This window comes from Marmota flaviventris, chromosome 3, assembly GCF_047511675.1.
Source record: "Marmota flaviventris isolate mMarFla1 chromosome 3, mMarFla1.hap1, whole genome shotgun sequence".
Classification (NCBI taxonomy): domain Eukaryota; kingdom Metazoa; phylum Chordata; class Mammalia; order Rodentia; family Sciuridae; genus Marmota; species Marmota flaviventris.
Window position 1 is genome coordinate 19238560 of NC_092500.1, and position 19842 is coordinate 19258401.

At 34.1% G+C, this 19842-nt stretch overlaps 1 protein-coding gene across 2 annotated transcripts in view; it reads left to right on the forward strand.

Moving 5' to 3' along the window:
* Positions 1-4259: 4259 nt before the first annotated feature.
* Positions 4260-19842, forward strand: part of Washc3 (WASH complex subunit 3) — a 39468-nt gene continuing 23885 nt past the window's right edge. The window contains exons 1-5 of one of the 2 annotated variants that reach the window (XM_027945793.3): positions 4260-4414; positions 4957-5055; positions 9797-9862; positions 12288-12386; positions 16924-17034. In XM_027945793.3, the coding sequence (XP_027801594.2) occupies positions 4364-4414; positions 4957-5055; positions 9797-9862; positions 12288-12386; positions 16924-17034 (426 nt within the window). In that variant the 5' untranslated portion in view covers positions 4260-4363. The remainder of the gene's footprint in view (positions 4415-4956; positions 5056-9796; positions 9863-12287; positions 12387-16923; positions 17035-19842) is intronic. The other variant, XM_027945872.2, reaches the window with a different exon arrangement.

The window sequence follows — 19842 nt, forward strand, 5'->3', positions numbered from 1 at the left end:
CATATCCCCATTCTTCTTTACCTTTCTAATTTTTGTGCTTTCAAACTCAGCTCAGGTATCAGTTCCTCTAGAAAAACTGTCCCCAGTTTCATTAATCTGTTAGGTGCTCCTCTTCAGGGCATATTCAGCCATGCCTTTACACTATTAATTGCTTTTTATTTTTCTCTCTCTCAATTTGTACTGTGAGCAATTTAATGGTTTTTTTTTTTACTTGTTTGTCTATTTACCTTCATAAGGGTATATTTTTGTCTGTTCTGTTCATTGCTATGTCCCTGATTTATAGAACAGTGTTTAGCACACAGTAGGGAATGCATGTTTAATGAATGGATGGATGGATAGTAGGATGGTTTTCCAATGCTAGGCACCAGCCTTGGACCCTAGTAAGCCCTCAAAATTACACATTAAAATTATTAATGATTTTTCACTGAAAAACAGAGTGACTGTTACTAATTGAAGAGACACAAGAAAAGAATAATCCTTGCTCCAAGGAATTTACAGTCTAATGGAAAAATTCCAGCTCATATGGACTTTATCAAGGGGAAAAAACAAAACATAAGTACAGTTGCCTAGAACTGTCACAATGTTTATTTTATTTATAGTTGTGGCACTAGTACAGTTCAGGCATACCTCATTTTATTGTGTTTGCTTTATTGAGCTTTGCAGATATTGTGGGTTTTTTTTTTAACAAATTGAAGATTTGTGGCAACCCTACACAGAGCAAGTCTCTCAGCACCCTTTTTCCAGCTTCATATGGTCACTTCTGTGTCTTTATGTCAACATGTTGATAATTCTCAGAATACTTCAAAGCTCTTAATTATTACTTTATCTACTATGAAGATCTCTCATCACCACTTGACTGTTTTGGGGTGCCACTATTATAATTGTTTGGGGGTACCACAAATCACTCCAATATAAGATGGCAAACTTAATCCATAAATATTGCTTGTGTTCTGACTGCTCCACCAACTGACCACCTCTGTCTCTCTCCCTCCTCAAGCCTTCCTAGTCCCCAAGACCCAACAACATTGAAACTGAACCAATCAATGGCCCTACAATGACCTCTGGTGCTCAAGTGAAAGGAAGATTCTCATGTCTCTTTAAATCAAAAGTTAGAAATGATTAAGCTCAGTGAGGAAGCATGTTGAAAATTAAGGACAAAAGCTAGACCTTTTGCATCAAACAGTCCAGTTCTGAACGCAAAGAAATGATTGTTGAAGGAAACTGAAAGATTTACTCCAGTGAACACAGGGATAATAAGAAAGAAAAAAAGTCTTACTGCTGATATGGACAAAGGTTTAATGTCTGGATAGAAGTTCAAACACGCCACAACAGTCCCTTAAGCCAAAGCCTATTCCAGAGAACTAACTCTCTTCAATTCTAGGCTGAGCAAATTGAGGAAGCTGCATAAGCAAAGTCTGGAGCTAGCAGAGGTTGGTTGGTGGGGTTTTAGGAAAGAAGCCTTCTCCATAACATAAAAGTGCAAGCTGAAGCAAGCTAGCCAGAAGACCTATCTAAGGTCATTGATGAAGGTGGCCACCCTCACACCTTATTTTCTGTGTAGACAAGACAGCCTTATCTGGGAAGAAGATGCCATACGACTTCATAGCTAAAGAGGAGAAGTCACTGCCTTGCTTCAAAGCTTTAAAGGAAGGCTAGGGTTGTGGCTCAGTGGAGAGCGCTTGCCTAGCACTGGGTTTGATTCTGAGGGAAAAAAATGATGGAGAGTTTGAAAATTGATTCCAACCCACAGGGATGACTTTGAGAAGGTTCAAGACTTGAATAGACGAAGTAACTACTATGGTGGAAATAACAAGAGAACTAAAATTAGAAATGTAGCCTCAAGACTGAATTGTTCAATCTTCTGATCAAATCAACAGATGAAGAGTTGTTTCTCATGGAAAACCAAAGAAAATGGTTTCTTGAGATTTTTTTTTTAAGTATTATGAAAACAGTTGATACAGCAGCAGCACTGATTGAAAGGACTGGTACCAATTTTGAAAGATGATCTACTGTGAGAAAAGTGCTATCAAACATGCTACCGAGAAATGTTTTGTGAAAATATGTGTCAACCTGCATTGTTGTTTTAAGAAATTGTCACAGTCACTCTAATCTTTAGCAGCTATTACCTTAATCAGTCAGTAGCCATCAACCTCAAGACAAGAACATCCACCAGCAAAAAGGATTAAGACTTGCTGAAAATTCAGATGTTCCTTAGCATATTTTAGCAATTAAGTATTTTAAAATTAAGATGTACATTTTTGGACATAATGCTATTGCACATGTAAACTATAGGATAGTAAAAATGTAACTTTTATATACACTAAAAATTGTTTGACATGCTTTATTGTGATATTTGCTTTAATGTAGCAATGTGAAAGGATACGCACAATGTGTTTGAAGTATGCCTATACATAGAAAATGGAAGGTGACCAATAGGTGTTTGTTGAAAGACAACAATGAAATATTCAAGGAAGTTCAACTAGTCATAGACATGAAGAGAGGTGTATTTAAAACTATTCCTCAATCTATCCTTCCTCACTTCAACCTCCCATTTCTACACATACAATTTGACTCTCAACTTTTCTGTTTGCACCATTTGTTACACATCTCTGTCCCAGGCACTGCTAGCCTTTCAACAAGTCTGTATCATGTCACTCCTCTGCTCACAAATTTTTAAATGACTCCCATCACCTATAAAAAGAACGTTCAACTTTTTGGGTTCAGAATAACCACAGGGGTTGGGGTTGGTTAACATGCGGATTTCTAGGCCTATCCAACAGAGATCCTAATCCAGTTTATCTGAGGTCAGTCTCAGGAATGTGCATTTTAAGAAGCACTCCCAAATAACTGATGTAGTTGGCCCATGGATCACATTTAGAGAAATATGAAGTTATTGTATAAAATCTGACAAAAAAGGCCTTTAATGAACTTTTTTTTTTAAATCTCTACTTCTCCTGCCTCATTTTCCTGCCATTCTCTATTTCTGAGCTCTTTTGTTTGGACACTACCAGCTTTCCCTTTGTCCTCCATACCACACTCCATGCCTCTGTGCCTTTGTACAAAAATCCATCCCAAATTGTCTGCTTAACACGCCTTATCATTAAGAAGCCAACTTAAGGGCTGGGGATGTGGCTCAAGTGGTAGCGTGCTTGCCTGGCATGCGTGCGGCCCGGGTTCGATCCTCAGCACCATATACAAACAAAGATGTTGTGTCCACCAAAAACTAAAAAATAAATATTAAAATTCTCTCTCTCTCCCCCCCCCCCTCTTAAAAAAAAAAAAAAAAAAGAAGCTGCTTAAGTCTACCTTCTCTGGTTTCCTCAGCTCACCTGGAAGTGCTTCTTATCTATAGTACAATAGCACTTTGCATCCATGTGGATGCCTGTATCATCTTTACAGTTTTGTTTGCATGTCTGTCTAGATAGTGCAAATCAAAATTCTGCATGTATTCTCTACACTATAAATTTCTGGAAGGCAGAGATTATCCTCAATCTTTTCAGTACTCAGCATCTCGATTGCTATATAGGAAGGTTTCCAACTTTTGGTCAGTTCACTTATCCTGGATCATAAGCTGGTAAACTACACATTTAAAATCTGAACCAAGATCTCCAAATTCCAGGTGTAAAGATCTCTCCAGGTCACTGTTCTGCCTTTTGGATAGCAGCCACTTCCATAGCTTTGTGCCTCAACGTTAGCATAACTTTGTTATTTCATATTTTAAAGAGGATATATAGGTCTTATATCCTCCTTCAGAGCATAAAAGTTTCCAGAGCAGCAAGCTCGCTCTGACCAATTTTTGCATTTCCCACAATGTTAAGCAGTATGTTAAGTAGTAGCTGACCTTCAGTTAAAAAAAAAAAAAAGAGGAGGGATGTGAAAGCTGGGAGAGGTATGTCAGTCATCTCCTTAATCAGCGGTGGAGGGACCCTCCCCCCTTCAAGGTGAACTGTAAGGCTTGAACATGTTAAAATGTTAAATGAATGACAGAGTTAATTATATGACAAGACTAGGCAGGGAAAATCTTAAGTGGATGCAACTCCCGACCTCTTTTTTCTTTTACTTAGCCTCCACCTCTGTTTTTTAAGATCTTACTACTACAATTGCAGCCGCGCTCCTGATCCTCCACAGCTCTCCTCCAGGCTGACGTCACAATGCGAACCACAAACTACAAACCCCAGAATGCCGAGCGAAGGGGCGGGCTCTCCTGGAGCCGCAGAGTGATTGGTGGGAGAGGCGTTTCCTTCCGACAGAAAGGCCCGGGAGGCGGGGACTCGGCTAGGCTCCCGGCGTAGTTACCGGGTTGGGCGGGGTACATCTGGGAGGGGTTTGTGGGTGAGCTCTGGGTCCCCCGCCCGCTGCGGAGATGGATGAAGATGGGCTTCCACTCATGGGGTCAGGCATAGACCTGACCAAGGTTTGTAAAAGACGCAGTTGAACTTCCGGCCATCGGCGGGGGAGGTTGGGGAAGGGACGCCCGGGTACCGGGGAGAGGCCACCTCTACAGGCCCCACCCTGACCCTGTCTTCTGCTGACCTAAGAAGAGAATCTCAAAGCTCAGCCTGAAAGGGGGTCCTTCCTGAACCAATTAAGAGGATAACGCACCTCTCCCGCCTTCTCATCCCGAGTCAAGTGTCTCTCTGCCCAAGGTTGATCCGCTGGAGACACAGACCTGTTGTGACCTCTGATTCTTATGTTTTTTATTCCGGCGGGCCCCCCAGTGTGTGTGTGTGTGTTCCTACAAACATTCGAATCTAGAGGCACTTCTAAAACTTTTCTACAGAGCCTCTGTCGTTTTCTGACATTCCACCTATGGCTTTGGAAAAAAAGTTAACGATTATTCTCAGTCCTCCAAGAAATTCATATCACACAGCAAAATGCCCCGTTATGGTTTCCAAATACCCCAAACATTGCAAGGTGTACATTTGTGTGAATCATGTTTGTTTTTACAAAACACAGGTGCCAGCTATTCAACAGAAAAGAACGGTGGCATTTCTAAATCAGTTTGTGGTGCATACTGTACAATTCCTCAACCGTTTTTCTACAGTTTGTGAGGAGGTAGGTATTGTGATACTGATTTCTCAAATAGCCTAGAAATCACCTTAGAATTTTTAGGTTGAAAAATGGAGTAAAACAAGAATCATAGTCTTTATGTATTCACATGGCTCATGTCAATCCATGGTGGTGTTTACACTCCTTAGCTTCTCTATGACTCTTTACCATCCAATTCTGCTCCCTACCTCTGCTGAATGAGAGTATTCTAGAGGCCTTTGTGAGTTAACTCAAGTTTCTTGTGATTAAAGAGAATAAAAGAAAATCCAAAATTTCACAGTTAAAACATTTTCTAATTTTGAATTTTATTATTCATTCTCCTCCCCAAATTGACATTTTAAAATACTAATTTAAAATATTCATAGTTTGTATTAAAATTATCTTACATTTGTTGACATAAAAGGTGGCTAGGGTGAGATAGCCTAGAAACACAATGTTGACATCAAATATCATTTTGGAAATAAAAATACCTTCTGCAAATGACTTGTGAAGTAGTGTTGGGCTGGGATTGTGGCTCAGCGGTAGAGCGCCTGCCTAGCATGGGCAGGACCCGGGTTCGATCCTCAGCACCACATAAAAATAAAGACATTGTGTTGTGTCCATCTACACCTAAAATAAATAAAAAATTTAAAAAAAAAAGAAGTAGTGTTAAATACCAAGTTAAAGAAGTACTAGATCCAGGGACTCTTCCTGTCTTATACAATAGTCAAAAAAAGAGAATGGGGAGGAAAATGAAAAACATAGTTGAAATTGAATTTAAGAAAAAGAATCATGGGACTTTTAGGTAATTCACAGGTGAGCCATTGGAACATTCTGTCTTATATAAGGTAAAGCCTTAGCAATTAGTTTTTGTTAGGTGTGTTACTATAACTAAAAATTGCATGGAGACAGCAAGACCATTTTTACTTGCATAGAATTACAGCTGTTATTTTTGTCGATTTATCAAAATTTCCTCTGCATTTTCACCAAGACAAAAATGAGATAGGATAATTGATAGCCTGCAGCCATATGTTTTTAAGAGTTGCATAGTTTCTTGACCTTACCTGTTTTTAGGAGTTGCATAGTTTCTGCTCTAGTTCCTAGGTCTTTGATCCATTTTGAGTTGACTTTTGTGCAAGGAAAGAGGTAAAGGTCTAGTCTCATTCTTCTGCATCTGGCTAACCAGTTTTCCCAATACCATTTTTTTAAATGGCTGTCTTTTCTCCAGTGTATGTTTTTGACACTTTTGACAAGGATCAGGTGACTTGTAGATGTGTGGGTTTCTATGTCTTGTCTTCTGTTCTGTTCCATTGATCTGTTTTCATGCCAGTACCATGCTTTGTTGCTATAGCTCTGGAGTATAATTTGAAGTTAGGTATTACAATGCCTTTAGCATTGCTTTTTTGGCTTAGAATTGCTTTGGGCATTCTGGGTCTTCTATTCTTCCAAATGCGTTTTAGGACTGTTTTGTCTATTCACTCTTTAACCTCTTGTTGTTCCTCCCTCAACTTCCCCACACTATTTTATCTGTGTCACTATTTTTTAGTATTCCTTGAACTCAAGAGAAAAGTTTGTTGAACAAACAAGTGTAAGGGTAGTCTGTGGCCTTTTATCCTTTATTTTAATTGACAATATAAATTGAATATTTCTATGATGTATAACATGATGTTTTCATATTTTTAATGTGTTGTGGAATGGCTACATCAAGCTATTTAATAAATGAACTTCTTCCCATACTACTAAATTTTTTTGTGATAAGAACACTTATAAGCTATTCTCTTAGCAATTTTCAAGGATACAATGTAATGTTATTACTTGAAGTCATCACCTATAGTAGATCTGTGGAACTTATTACTTCTAACTAGAATTTTGTATGCTTTGATCAACTTCTTCCCAGTCTTCCTACCTCAGTTCCCTCAGCCTCGGGTAATCACCATTTTAATGTCTGAGTTCAACTTTTTTTTAGTCTTCCACATACAAATGAGATCATGTGATATATGCCTTTTTGTGCCTGACTTATTATTTTTTAAAATAATATCCTCTAGGTTCATCTATCTTATAACAAATGACAGTATTTCCTTTTTAAAGTCTGAATAGCATTCCATTAAATATTGCATTTTCTTTATTCATCTGTTAATGCATACTTAGGTTGATTCTGTAACTTGGCTATTGTGAATAATGCTGCAGTGAACATTGTAAGTGCAGATATCTCTTCTATATACTCATTTTACATCCTTTGAATATACACCCAGTAGTGGAATGGCTGGGTCATATGAAGCACTGTTTTTAAGAAATCCATATTGTTTTCCAAAAAATTTACTAACTTATATTCCTACCAACAGTGTGCAAGAATTCCTTTTTCCGGTATTCTTTGGGTACTGGCCAAAACTTTGGAACTATGGAGGCTTGCATAGTGCCACGTTTACTGAGGTTGACCCTGTGTGTAGTCAAAAAATAAAAAGAAATGTAAGCAAAGTCTAATGCTTACTTTTCTCTCCTCCTTCTAATTGGAGAATATTCCTCTCCATGCTGTACTTCTAGGGCTGGGCAGAAGGTAAAGATGGTGATGCGAAAACTGTTCTTCCTACCTTCTGTGTGTCTTTTTACACTCAGGTACTATACTCTTATCTGACTTCCCTATCTTGTAAAGGTATGTTCATATGGGAATAGTTTATCAAATTGATGTTTCTGCAGGTGGATGAGTGCTTCAAAGTCCCATTCCACTATCTTGTTAGTCTCTAACCTTCTTCTTCTTTATGTATGATAATCTGAGGTTGATTATAACTCATTCTTTACAATTCACATTTTAGCAGCTTGAGATAATAATATTTATCACATGTTTACTCTGTGCTAGGAATTTTAGTAAGTGCTTTACCTGTGTTGTCTGGCCCTTTGAGAGCAATTTAGTCATACCTCTTTTACAGATATGGAAACTAAGATGTAAAGAGTTTTAAATCGTTTGCTTAAGTCATTTATCATTCAGCAAATATCCAAGTACCTTACATTTGTACCTGCACCAGTGGCTCTAATTTGCCATAGATAGAAAATAATTTGCCACAGATAGAAAATAGCAGAACTGGATTTCCAACATATCTGCTAACTGGAAAAGCCAGAAATGCCTCATTCTTGTCTTGGGTTGCACTTTCTGATCTGAATAACAATCATGTTTGCATCATTTTTATTTCATAATCATAATTTCATATTTTTATAGCTATTTCAAAATCTATTTTTCAGATTCATTTTTTGCTATGCCATGTCCATTTGGTTTGATGTCTTTTTTGATGTGATAAATTCTAAAGATATATATATATATATATATATATATATATATATATATATATATATTCAAATGTAAAGTGCCATTCTTTGAAGTTAAAGTCACTGTGATGTTTTGAAATAATTTTTAATTTATTCATAACACTCATTAGGCATGTAGTCTGTTTTTGTTAAAATTTTAAGACCCCAAATGACTTTTTCCCTCAAAAACAACAATAAAAATGAACTTCAGTTGATATGTCTTAAACTGGAAGTGAATTAGATGAAAAAAGAAATTTGTTTTTCTCCCACATGATCTGATTTGAATCAAACCCAAATTGTAACAACTTCAATGATAGCTAAACTCAAACTGCTGCTTTCAGTATTTTATGTCTGCTAATTGTAGATGAAATGATCATTTCTCAGGATGTTCAAGTTCTGCTTATTAGTGCGAAGCTTGATACTATCACAGGAAGTATCTGTGCTAACTATCTGCTAACTAGTAAACTGGCCATCTGCTCTTAGATTGTGGATTGAATATGATAATGTTATGATTGGAGATTTTATTTTTTCTTTTGTAGTATTGGGGATTAAAATCAGGGCCATGCACTCTAAGTCTCACCTCCAACCCTGAATTTGGGAGTTTTAAATAAATGTGTTTTTGGATCATATTCTATGATCTGTTATTTGTGTACATATATATGTCCCTATAGATAAGTTAACTGTACAGAGTAATTAGAGCATGTTAATCTCTTTGTTCTGGTTTATCTTGGATTTTGATGGTAGATTGCTTCTTTTTTCTTTTAAGTGCTAATTTTTTCTCCTTAAATTCTTTAACTAACAAATAATTTTTTAAAATATTTTTTTTAGTTGTAGTTGGACACAATGCCTTTATTTATTATGTGGTGCTGAGGATCAAACCCAGTGCGTCGCACGTGCTAGGTGAGCGCTCTACCGCTGAGCCGCAACCCCAGCCCCACAAATAATTTATCTTCTAGTTTCATTCCCTTTTATTTTTCAAACTTGAGAAGCCTGAATTTTGAACAAATTGTATATACTTTTGCGTTTCAGTAATTTATGAAGGCAGATCTTGTTCCAGGTTCTTTGGTGAATTTTTATCCTTTCTCTTATTTTCTATGAAGAATTCCTTCATTCATCAATATGTACTTATTAAGCTCCTGTTGAGTTTCAGGTGTTTTGGGAACCTGGAGTACAGCAGTGAACAAGACACTGTCCTAGGCTGAGTTTATATTTTGGTTTCAGTGATTGTTTATTGCTTGGTAATTAGTTTTATAAAGCTGAAAAGAATATGATTTTACGAAATAATTATGAGGCATTCTAATAAAAATAAGAATACTTGTTTTCATTCCCACTCATGTAAATAAGATAGTAGTATATTGAAAAATGACAAATATGTAAGCCATGGTTTCTATTATTTTATATCTCTTTTGTTTTTCTGATATATAGTTTTAATTAAAAATTATATTCTATGTCTCTAATTTCTTTTTTCCAGAAACTGGCAGACCTTTCTCTTAGGATCCAACAAATTGAAACAACTCTCAACATTTTAGATGCAAAGGTTTGTATTTATGAATAATTTATAATATAAATTTTGCTGTACATAAACCAGTTTTCTCAGTCATACTTTAATTGCATTTGGGAGTGAATTCAATTTAATTCCTACATCTGTGAAGTGGTGCAGTGTTTTGCTTTTTAAAAAATTTATTATAATTGCAAGGAAATGTTGTTCATTATTCATTATGAACTATTAACTGAGTCTTTTCAAATGTACACGTGGATTGAGATTTCTTTCATTATACTAGCCAAAAGCATAATGAAAATATCATGTTAACAAATTGAGCTGTTTTGTAGTTCATTTCATTTGATGGAAAATTCAAAATTATTTTAATAGTTATCATTTAATAATAGTACAATAACAGTTATATAAAACTTTAGATGTCTCCAGAGCAAAGTTTACAGACAATGTCAACAAATATCTTAAATGCTAATAAAGAGTAACAATTTGATGTCAGAAATTGCAAGAGTTATCTGGGGAAAATAAAAACTGTTTTGATTGAAAGTTTTAAGATTTAGATCATCAACAGTGGCATATGTTGTTATAATTTGGTTTCATTTGTAACATATGTATATGTTTTTCCAGTTTATAAAGAAAACAGTGGTATATTTTTGTGACTTAATTCTTTTAAAAAAATATCCTATAAAAATGTGCAATTTTTATGTTTTTATGATTAGTTAAAATTAATTTAAATTTTATAAAATTGATCTAAAATATTTATTAAATATTTCTGAGAAAGAAGAAATAATGACGTATTTAGAATAAGGATCAGACTATCTAGTTTGCACTTTCTACATCTTCTATGAACTTCAGTAACTATGTTTCTTTTAGAATATTTCTCTGGGTTAGAAATTTAGGCTACTTGGTCCTGAACATGCTTGGGATATTCTCCTAGAGCCATACTCACCTGAAACTATTTTGGCTGTAGCAACCATACTAAGTACTGCCTTCACTCAACAGTCCTCAATGAGTATTGCTGCTTGAGATCTTATTACCATTGATATTTTCATTATTTTTTATTATGACTATGTATCTTGTTTATTGGGGTATTCTCAGAAAGTTGGAGTCCAAGGTCACAAGTTATGTTACCATCTAGGCAAATTAACCTTATTTATTTCCATGGCCATAGAATTAATATCCAAAGTTACTCATACATCTGCCAAATATGAATCATTGATTACCAGTATAAAATCAGAAAAGGGTTTACCTAGATTTTGCAAATAGTGCCTAACTATTTCTGGTTGAAATGCTTAACCGTTCTAGGTTGCAATGCTATTGTGCTTTTTAAAACATTTGTTATAATTGCAAGAAAATGGTATTCATTATGAACAATTAATGAATGGTTAATCATACCCATGTTTTGTGTATCAGAAACAATGCATTTTAGTAACATTTAAAGAATTTTTTTTTTTTGGGTGATATCGTATTGCTGTATTGCCCAGGCTGACCTTGAATTTCTGGGATAAAGGGGTCCTCCTGCCTCAGCCTCCCAAGTAGCTGGGTCCTCCTGCCTCAGTCCTCCAGGCATGCACCACTGTGCTTAACATTAAAGAGGTGTTTAAAGAAAGGAAAACTTGCTGTTTCATACATTAAGATGTAGAGAGTTTTTCATATCCCAGATAAATAAAGCTTAAATTATACTATAGAACACCTTTTTTAAACAAATATTTAAAATAAAAATAATTTTACAACTTTGTAAATTTTCTTTGAAAAATTTTTTTTAGTTGTAGCCATATGGACATGGTACCGATTTTATTTATTTATTTATGTATGTATGTATGTATGTATGTATGTTGCTGAGGATCAAACCCAGTACCTCACGCATTCAAGGCGAGTACTATTCCACTTAGCTACAACCCCAGCCCCTGTGAATATTTTTATTCCCAATTTATAGGTAAGAAAAATTGAGGCACACAGCTTGTGAGTGGTAGACCTAGGACTTAAATTCAGACAGTCTGACTCCAAAACCCATGTTCTCAGTCCTTATACCAGGAATATCTACACTTTAAAATAATTTCTGGCTTCTCAAGTTTGAAAAATAAAAGGGAATGAAACTAGAAGATAAATTATTTGTGGGGCTGGGGTTGCGGCTCAGCGGTAGAGCGCTCACCTAGCACGTGCGACGCACTGGGTTTGATCCTCAGCACCACATAATAAATAAAGGCATTGTGTCCAACTACAACTAAAAAAAATATTTTAAAAAATATAAGCAAAATTACATTTGGGAAATTCTTCAAAAGTATTGTATTTTTGAATGTCTTTCACTATAGTTCATGACCTGGAAAATTAGAGTTGAGATTTTATGAGCTCATAAAACTTACATAAGCCTAAAACTAAACAACTCTCAGTAAAACACACCTGAAAATTTAGTGTTTATTTATACACCTAAGAATATTCTTATGTACCAACACTAATTTGCTTTTCAAAGTTGTCATCTATCCCAGGCCTAGATGATGTCACATTTGTGTCCAGTGTGTCCAGTGTCACAAATGGATCACAATCTGAAACTACTTCAGAGTTGTCACAGGTAAGTATTTAAGTGGCAAGAAGTATGAGCAAATCTTCTTGGTTGAACCTGATAGGCCTAGGTAGCAGGTTGAAAGAGAAAAGTTAAATAAGAATGTTAAACTTTTAATAGTAAGATTATAAAATAGAAAATGAAGTTTGAGGAGGAAAAAAGTAAGCTGTTAATTTTTTTGTTGTTTCTTTTTAACATAGGATACTTTTTTATTCTATTAGGTTAGGATATCTTCTTTTTATTTTTAAATTATAATTATTAACACATGTTAATTGTACAAATTAATGAGTTTACTGTGTTATTTTGAGGGACTTCCTGAAGTTAATATTTTCTTTGCCTGTAAAAAAGAAAATCAGTCAATACAGAACTAGAAAGAACCTTGAATATAATTTTTTTTTTTTCAAATTCAGTATGGAAATGTTCCTGAGTTCTTTTAAGAAATGCACTTTTAAGTGTTTTATAAATTATAAAAATTTTAAACAGAAATGGAATAATACAATGAATACTCAAATGCTCATTCCCTAAATTCACCAGTTAAGATTTTATCACAATTGTTTTATTTTTATTTTTTTGTTATTTGCTGAAACGAATCCCACACATCATGTCCCTTTACCCCTCTATGATTCCTTGACCGTCTCTGAAAAATTTTACTTTTTTTTTTTTTTTGGTACCAGTGGCACTTAACCACTGAGCCACATTCCGAGTTACTTTTTTTTTTTAATATATTTTATTTTTGATTCAGGGCCTCACTTAGTTACTTAGGGCCTCACTAAATTGCTGAAGCTGGCTTTGAACTCATAATCTTCAGCCTCAGCCTCCTGAGTCACTGGGATTACAGGCATGCACCACTATGCCCAGCAAATTTTGACAAAATTTTCTTTACATAACATTTTTCTTATTTCCTGTGTTCTACTTTATCATACAAAATACAATTAACAATAATTCCTGGCATTCATCTTCTGCCACCTAACTAATGAATCAATCTACTTTTTTCATTTGTTTGTTTGTTCTGGGGATTGCACCCAGGAGCACTTAACCACTGAGCTATATGCCCAGTCTTTTTTTTTTTTTTTTTTTTTTTGAGACAGGATCTTGCTAAGTTGCTAAGGCTGGCCTCAAACTTCCCAACCTCCTGCCTCAGCCTTCTAGGTTGCTGAGATTATAGATGTGAGCCACTATCCCCTGTCAAAACCTTACTTTTTAACAAGACTCTTAGGTGATTTGTAGCTCTTAAATTTTGAGAGGTACTTTTCACAGGGTATTGTTTAGATCATGATGGTGTTGATAATAATGTTAATAGCTAATAAAGGGTGCTTATTGTATATCCAAGCATGCTTAAGTGCTTTTCAAAATTAACTCAGGCCTCACAAAAGATCTATAAAATATAAATACAATCAATCCTGTGTACTCATGGGTTTTGTATCTAACTACAGATTGAAAGTATTTTAAATATTACATCTATACCTAACATGTATGGAGTTTTTTCTTGTTATTATTCCCTCAACATCACAATAATTATTTACATGACATTTACATTGTATTAGATATTATAATTAATATGTTAAAGTATATTGGAGTGTGTATATAGTTTATAGGCAAATGCTATGTCATTTTATATAAGGAACTGGAACATTCATGTATTTTATTATCATCAGTCATCCTGGGACCAGTTTCTCACAAATACTGAAGGACAGTCCTACTTTACAGGATTACACAAAGTTTGAGTACTTAGGGCAAATGATTATGTAAGAGCTAGAATTTTTACTCAGGAAGTCTGGTGCCAAGAGTCCTAGCTCTTACCTGCTACACTGTACTATACTAGTACTGTGTTTAATCCATTGAACACATTAATGTGTGCTACAAGGCCCTGTGAGATGAGCCATTATATTTAGATAGGCTGTGTGCTAGGGAAATGGATTAGATGATCATTTACTTAACAATTAGATACTAGTAAATTTAGCCTTCATTTAATTAATATAATAAGTTTCATTATGTGCACTGGAATATAAATATAACATTTAAGAGGAGATCCAACTGTTGTACAGAAGTTTAACTTTGTAAGTTTTCTCAATTAAATGTAGGCCACTTTTTTTTCCTAAAGGAAGGCATCTATAAAGAATATGAATAAAGTATTTCCAATTTACCCAATAGTCACTCTTTGGTGGTTAGAGTTGTTATATGTTTATTTGATATTTTTAAATGGTATCTGTCTATCTTTGAATATTAATTTTCCAGGTGCTATTATGAATGCAATCTGTAATATGTATTTTAGAACTTTTATACAGTTGTGTGTAGGTCCTTGCCTATTTAAAAAAAATTTTTTTAGTTGTTGATAGAACTTTATTTTTATTTATTTATATGTGGTGCTGAGAATCAAACCCAGTGCCTCACACATGCTAGGCAAGGGTCTACCACTGAGCTGCCGGTCCTTGCCTATTTAAGGTTCTAAATCATTATCAACAATCACAGCTGCATTTCAGTAATCACCTGTTATCTCTCTGACAATTTTATTCTAAAATTGTATAATAATTATTTTAGAGGATTTACAAACTTCTGTTGGCTTCCTGGATTTAAAAAATTACGAAGTTTTGTGTTCAGCACGATTTTCTCCTGTACTAAGGATGAACCCAGGGCCTCACACATGGCAAGTTCTCTACCACTAAGCTACATCCCCAACCCATTTTAAATTTTACTTTAGGGCAGGGTTTGACTAAGTTTCCCAGGCTGGCCTTGAACTTGTGATCCTCCCAAGTTGTTGGGGTTACAGGCATGTGCCACTGCACTTGACTGTTCAGCATGTTCTTAATATTAAAATCAACTTCTTTTTTCTTCTTCATTGTTATTAATTGATATATTTTATGTGAAATATTTTGAAATGGTCTTAAATTTTGCTTTATACACTTTCCATTGATATTATAGTCAACTCAGTTATCAGATAAAGGATAATTATGCACTTAAAAATAATCCGTTTATCACCATCTGTAATCTATATATGAGTCAAAGACCCAAGGATTGGATTATGATTTTTCTTCAACTTTAATTTCATGGTTCAGCTCTTATTGTTCACAATAGACATCAGTTATACAGATTGGAATTAATTTAAGAATAAAATGAAGGATAGTTGAGAGACAGGATAGAGGACTTAATAAATCATTCATGTAGCAAATGTGTAAGACATTACTTAATTAAACCTTGTTGAGGACTTGATTATTGAGCAAAAGTTAACAACTGAGAGTTGAAAACTGGCCAAAATGTACTTCTCCTTTGCTCCATTCTGCTGTTATATGAGTTTGTTTTCCATAAAATAAAAAAAAAACCTTGAATCTTATTTTTAATTTTTTTTATTCAATTAACAGCATTTTGGATTTTTTGTTTTTACTTGTATTACAAATGAATATGTATATATATATATATATATATATATATATATATATATATATATATCTCCACACTCACTTTTGTAATATTTTAAATATATTTTAAATATAATGGGAGAAACCTAAAGGATGTTTGGATTTTTTTATTTGCTTCAGAGTTCTTGACAGGTTCAGTTTATATTTGAAATATCTGTGGAAAACCTTAAGACATAATTGACATTCAAATTCTTAAGATTATGAAAATTTAAAAATATTGATTTATCTACATTTTAGTATATTAATAGAGACTTAAAAATGATTTCATTTGTTAAAGAAATTCCTCCCAACACTTATATGCTGATACTCAGTGAGAGTCACAAAAGTAACTTACTTTAAGTGTTCAGTTTGAAAGAAAAAAATCAAGTACAGTAAACAGGTAGTCAGCCCTGTGCTTAGAGATGATGAGGGTCTGTTGTGGTCAAGCTTCAGTTAATATCCTGCGAAGTGAGCACGGCCTGTAGGACAAAAGCATCCTGTATAAAGGACCATTCCCCAGTGTTTCTCATTGTAAATAGTATTTAATCTTATCCATTCTGTGGACATTGTTGCCATTGATAATAGTATTTCCATCTAGAACTGAAATATACAAAACCAAATAATTTTGTCTGAGAAGCTGAGTTTTCTCCCACAAAATCTCTACGCATTGCTTTCTAAAAAATTTAGAAGTCACGTACCCTCAGAATAAGATAATTTAATAAATGAGGAGTTTCAATAGTACAGATCATAGCTACCTAGGAAATTAATTCACTGTTAGAGTTGAACAATTGAGAGATCAAATAGTTTTACTAGCTTCATCTAAAGTATAATATATCCACCTATAATTCATGTTTTATGTCAACACCCTGGGGACAAGTAAATGAGGATTAAAAATTTTTAAATGCCATGAATATACTTTTTAATTTTAAGAAATACTGTATTGTTGATATTAAATGTAGCTTCCTCTGAAGTCATATTTAAATGTTTATAGATATTTAGAATATCCCATAAATTAAATTATTGGTATTTAAATTTAAGAATATTCTTTCTAATATTTATTGCCTTATAATTATAAAAAGAAACATCCCTTTTAAGTAACATGATAGACCCCTTTTGTGAATTGTCTAAAGATTTACACAAAATACTCTCTACAGCAGAACAGTACACAAGACTCTGGACCACAGGAAAGTGAAGTATCATCAGAAAATATCTTAACTGTAGCCAAGGATCCAAGATATGCCAGATATCTCAAAATGGTTCAAGTGGTAAGCTAATTTGGTCTGTCTTCTCTGTCTAGCAGCCTCATTATAAATTCTTAACCCTGGAGGTTTCATTGTTATTTTTTCAATCTGAGCAAACTGCTAAACTGAGTGACCAAATTTTCTAGTCTCTCAGTTCTATCCTATTTTAATTAATACCCTGAAAAAAAGTAACGAGAAATCAAATCTTTCTCATTGAAACTGATTACACTACAAATTAACATAGTTTAAATATAAACTTATGTAATTAGTTCTGCTTTATGCAGTTTCACTGCAAAACTTGGATGTATCAGAAAGAAAAGGAAGTACTATTCATTTGGTAAATCGTATGACTAGCTTAATTTATGCTACCATAAATAATTTTTTAAATGTATTTTATTCTGATGTTTATCTATCAATGATTTGGTTTATAGGAAAGGCTTTTAGCCATGTAAGGTAATGTTTTTACATATGACTTCATAATTCTTATATATATTTTTAAGAGAAAATAACATGGTATGATAGAAAAAATATTTGCAGTTGTCTGTAGTAGCCGAAGTTAATTTTTTTTATGCCTGTAGAAAAGTCCTACTGCCACTGGTTGAAGGAATGTCATTTTTCTGTTAACTATAAAAATTAATGCTTTTATATCATTCTGTTATCAAGCAAAAGAAGTACTAATACCAAAGGCTAAATACAGATTTGTTAAGCCATCCATGGCATTAGTTATCACCAAAATAATTTAAAAGCAAATACTTCTCTTAATCAAAAAGAGCATATTGGCTAATTTAGAAACCAAAATGAGGGTAAAGAAAGTACATTTACTTTGTGTAGTGGAAGAAGTAGATTTGTCGCTTTTAGAATTTTCATTGACAGTCAATAGCCTGGGCTCTAGATTTCAAAACAAAATAGATTTGGGGATGAAAATATACATAGTTCTTTACTTAGTAAGAATAAAGCAGAGTCAGTTTGATTATGAATAATAAATACATTTTTAAAGCTAGAACCCAAGAAAACCTAAGCTTAAAAGATAGACTGTTAAAAACTGTGTGGCTCTCAAACAAAAGAGAAAAAGTTTCAAAAGTGACTCATAAAACATAAAGTAATCAGTCTAAACTTAGAAATGGAAATATCTATTTGGTATCTACAAGAATGACCAGAAATCTTTTGAGAAAGGCTGTGTTTTCTGTTATACAGAAGGTCCCCACTTCTCTACAGTTTCACTTTCCAGTTTCAGTTAACCATAGTCAACCTCCATATGAAAATATTAGAAATAATTTATAATTTTTCAATCTCATGCCTTTCTGATGCCATCCCACCTTGAGTGTGAATCATCCCTTTGCTCAGCTGTATGTACTATCTGCATGTTGGTGAATTTGTGGGTGTCTTGGTTATCAGATCAATTTGTTGCAGTATTGCATTGCTTATATACAATGCATCCATCGGGGGTCTCATAGACCCACAGATAAGGGCGGATTATCACTATTCATTTATTCTACAGATATTTATCAAATACTTAACTTGAAGTTACTATGTTAGGTATTGTGTAGACCTACTTAGTTAAGATTCTCAGACCCACTTGCAGTTTTTACTTTTGTTATTTATTAAACAAGTTCTGTTGCTTTCCAGTGTGTGTGTGTGTGTGTGTGTGTGTGTGTGTGTGTTTATAAGACGACCCTTTGTACACTCATTTTTTCTACTGGAGATGATGTGGAGAAAAAGGAACACTTTTGCACTGTTTGATGGGATTTTAAATTAGAGCAACCACTATGGAAATTGGTATGGAGGTTCCTTAAAAAACTATGTATGAACCACCACATGACCCATCTATACCATTCCTTGGTATTTATCCTAAAGAATTAAAGTCACATACTATAGTGATACATATGCATATCCATGTTTATAATAGCACAATTCATAATACCCAAATTGATGGAACTAGCCTAGATGTCCATCAATAGAGGAATAAATAGAAAAAATGTGGTAAAAATGCACAATGTAATTTTATTCATCCATAAAGAAGAATGAAATTGTCATTTGCAGGGAAATGGATGAAACTTGAAACCATTATGTTAAGTGAAATAAGCCAGACTCAGAAGGTCAAGGGTCATATGTTTTCTCTCAAGAGGAAGCTTAGAGAGGAAAAAGGAAAAGAAAGGTAGGATGGGTGGGGAATCTCATGAAAATCAAAGGGAGATCAACAGAGGAAAGTGTCCAAGAGGTGGAGAGGAGGTAGGAAAGAAGTGCTGGGGAGTGATAATTGGTCAAATTTATATTGTTATGTTGTGTACATATGAGTATATAGCAACAAATTCCATCATTATGTCCAACTATAATGCACCAATAAAAATGTGTAAAGAAAAAAATGTGTATCAACAAAAAAAGTAAAAACTCATTTTTCTAATCATATGGCTTATCATTCCACTAGGAATAAAAGCCAAAGTCTTTTACAGGCCTAGGAGATAGGTTTTCCTACCATTTAGCTACCCTTTACCTTACTTTTTTAAATTTTTAAAATTCTTTTTAGATATACATGACAGTAGAGAGTATATTTTGACATATTATACCTATGTGGAATATAACTTCCCATTCTTATGGTTGTATGCAATGTGGAGTTATACTGGTCATGTATTCATATGTGAACATAGGAAAATTACATCTGATTTATTCTACTGTCTTTCTTATTTCCATTCCTCTTCCCTTCCCTTGATTCCCCTTTGTCTAATCCAAAGAACTTCTATTCTTTACCCCTCCCCGCTTATTGTGTGTTGGCATCTACATATCAGAGAAAACATTCAGCCTTTGGTTTGGGGGGATTGTATTATTTCACTTAGT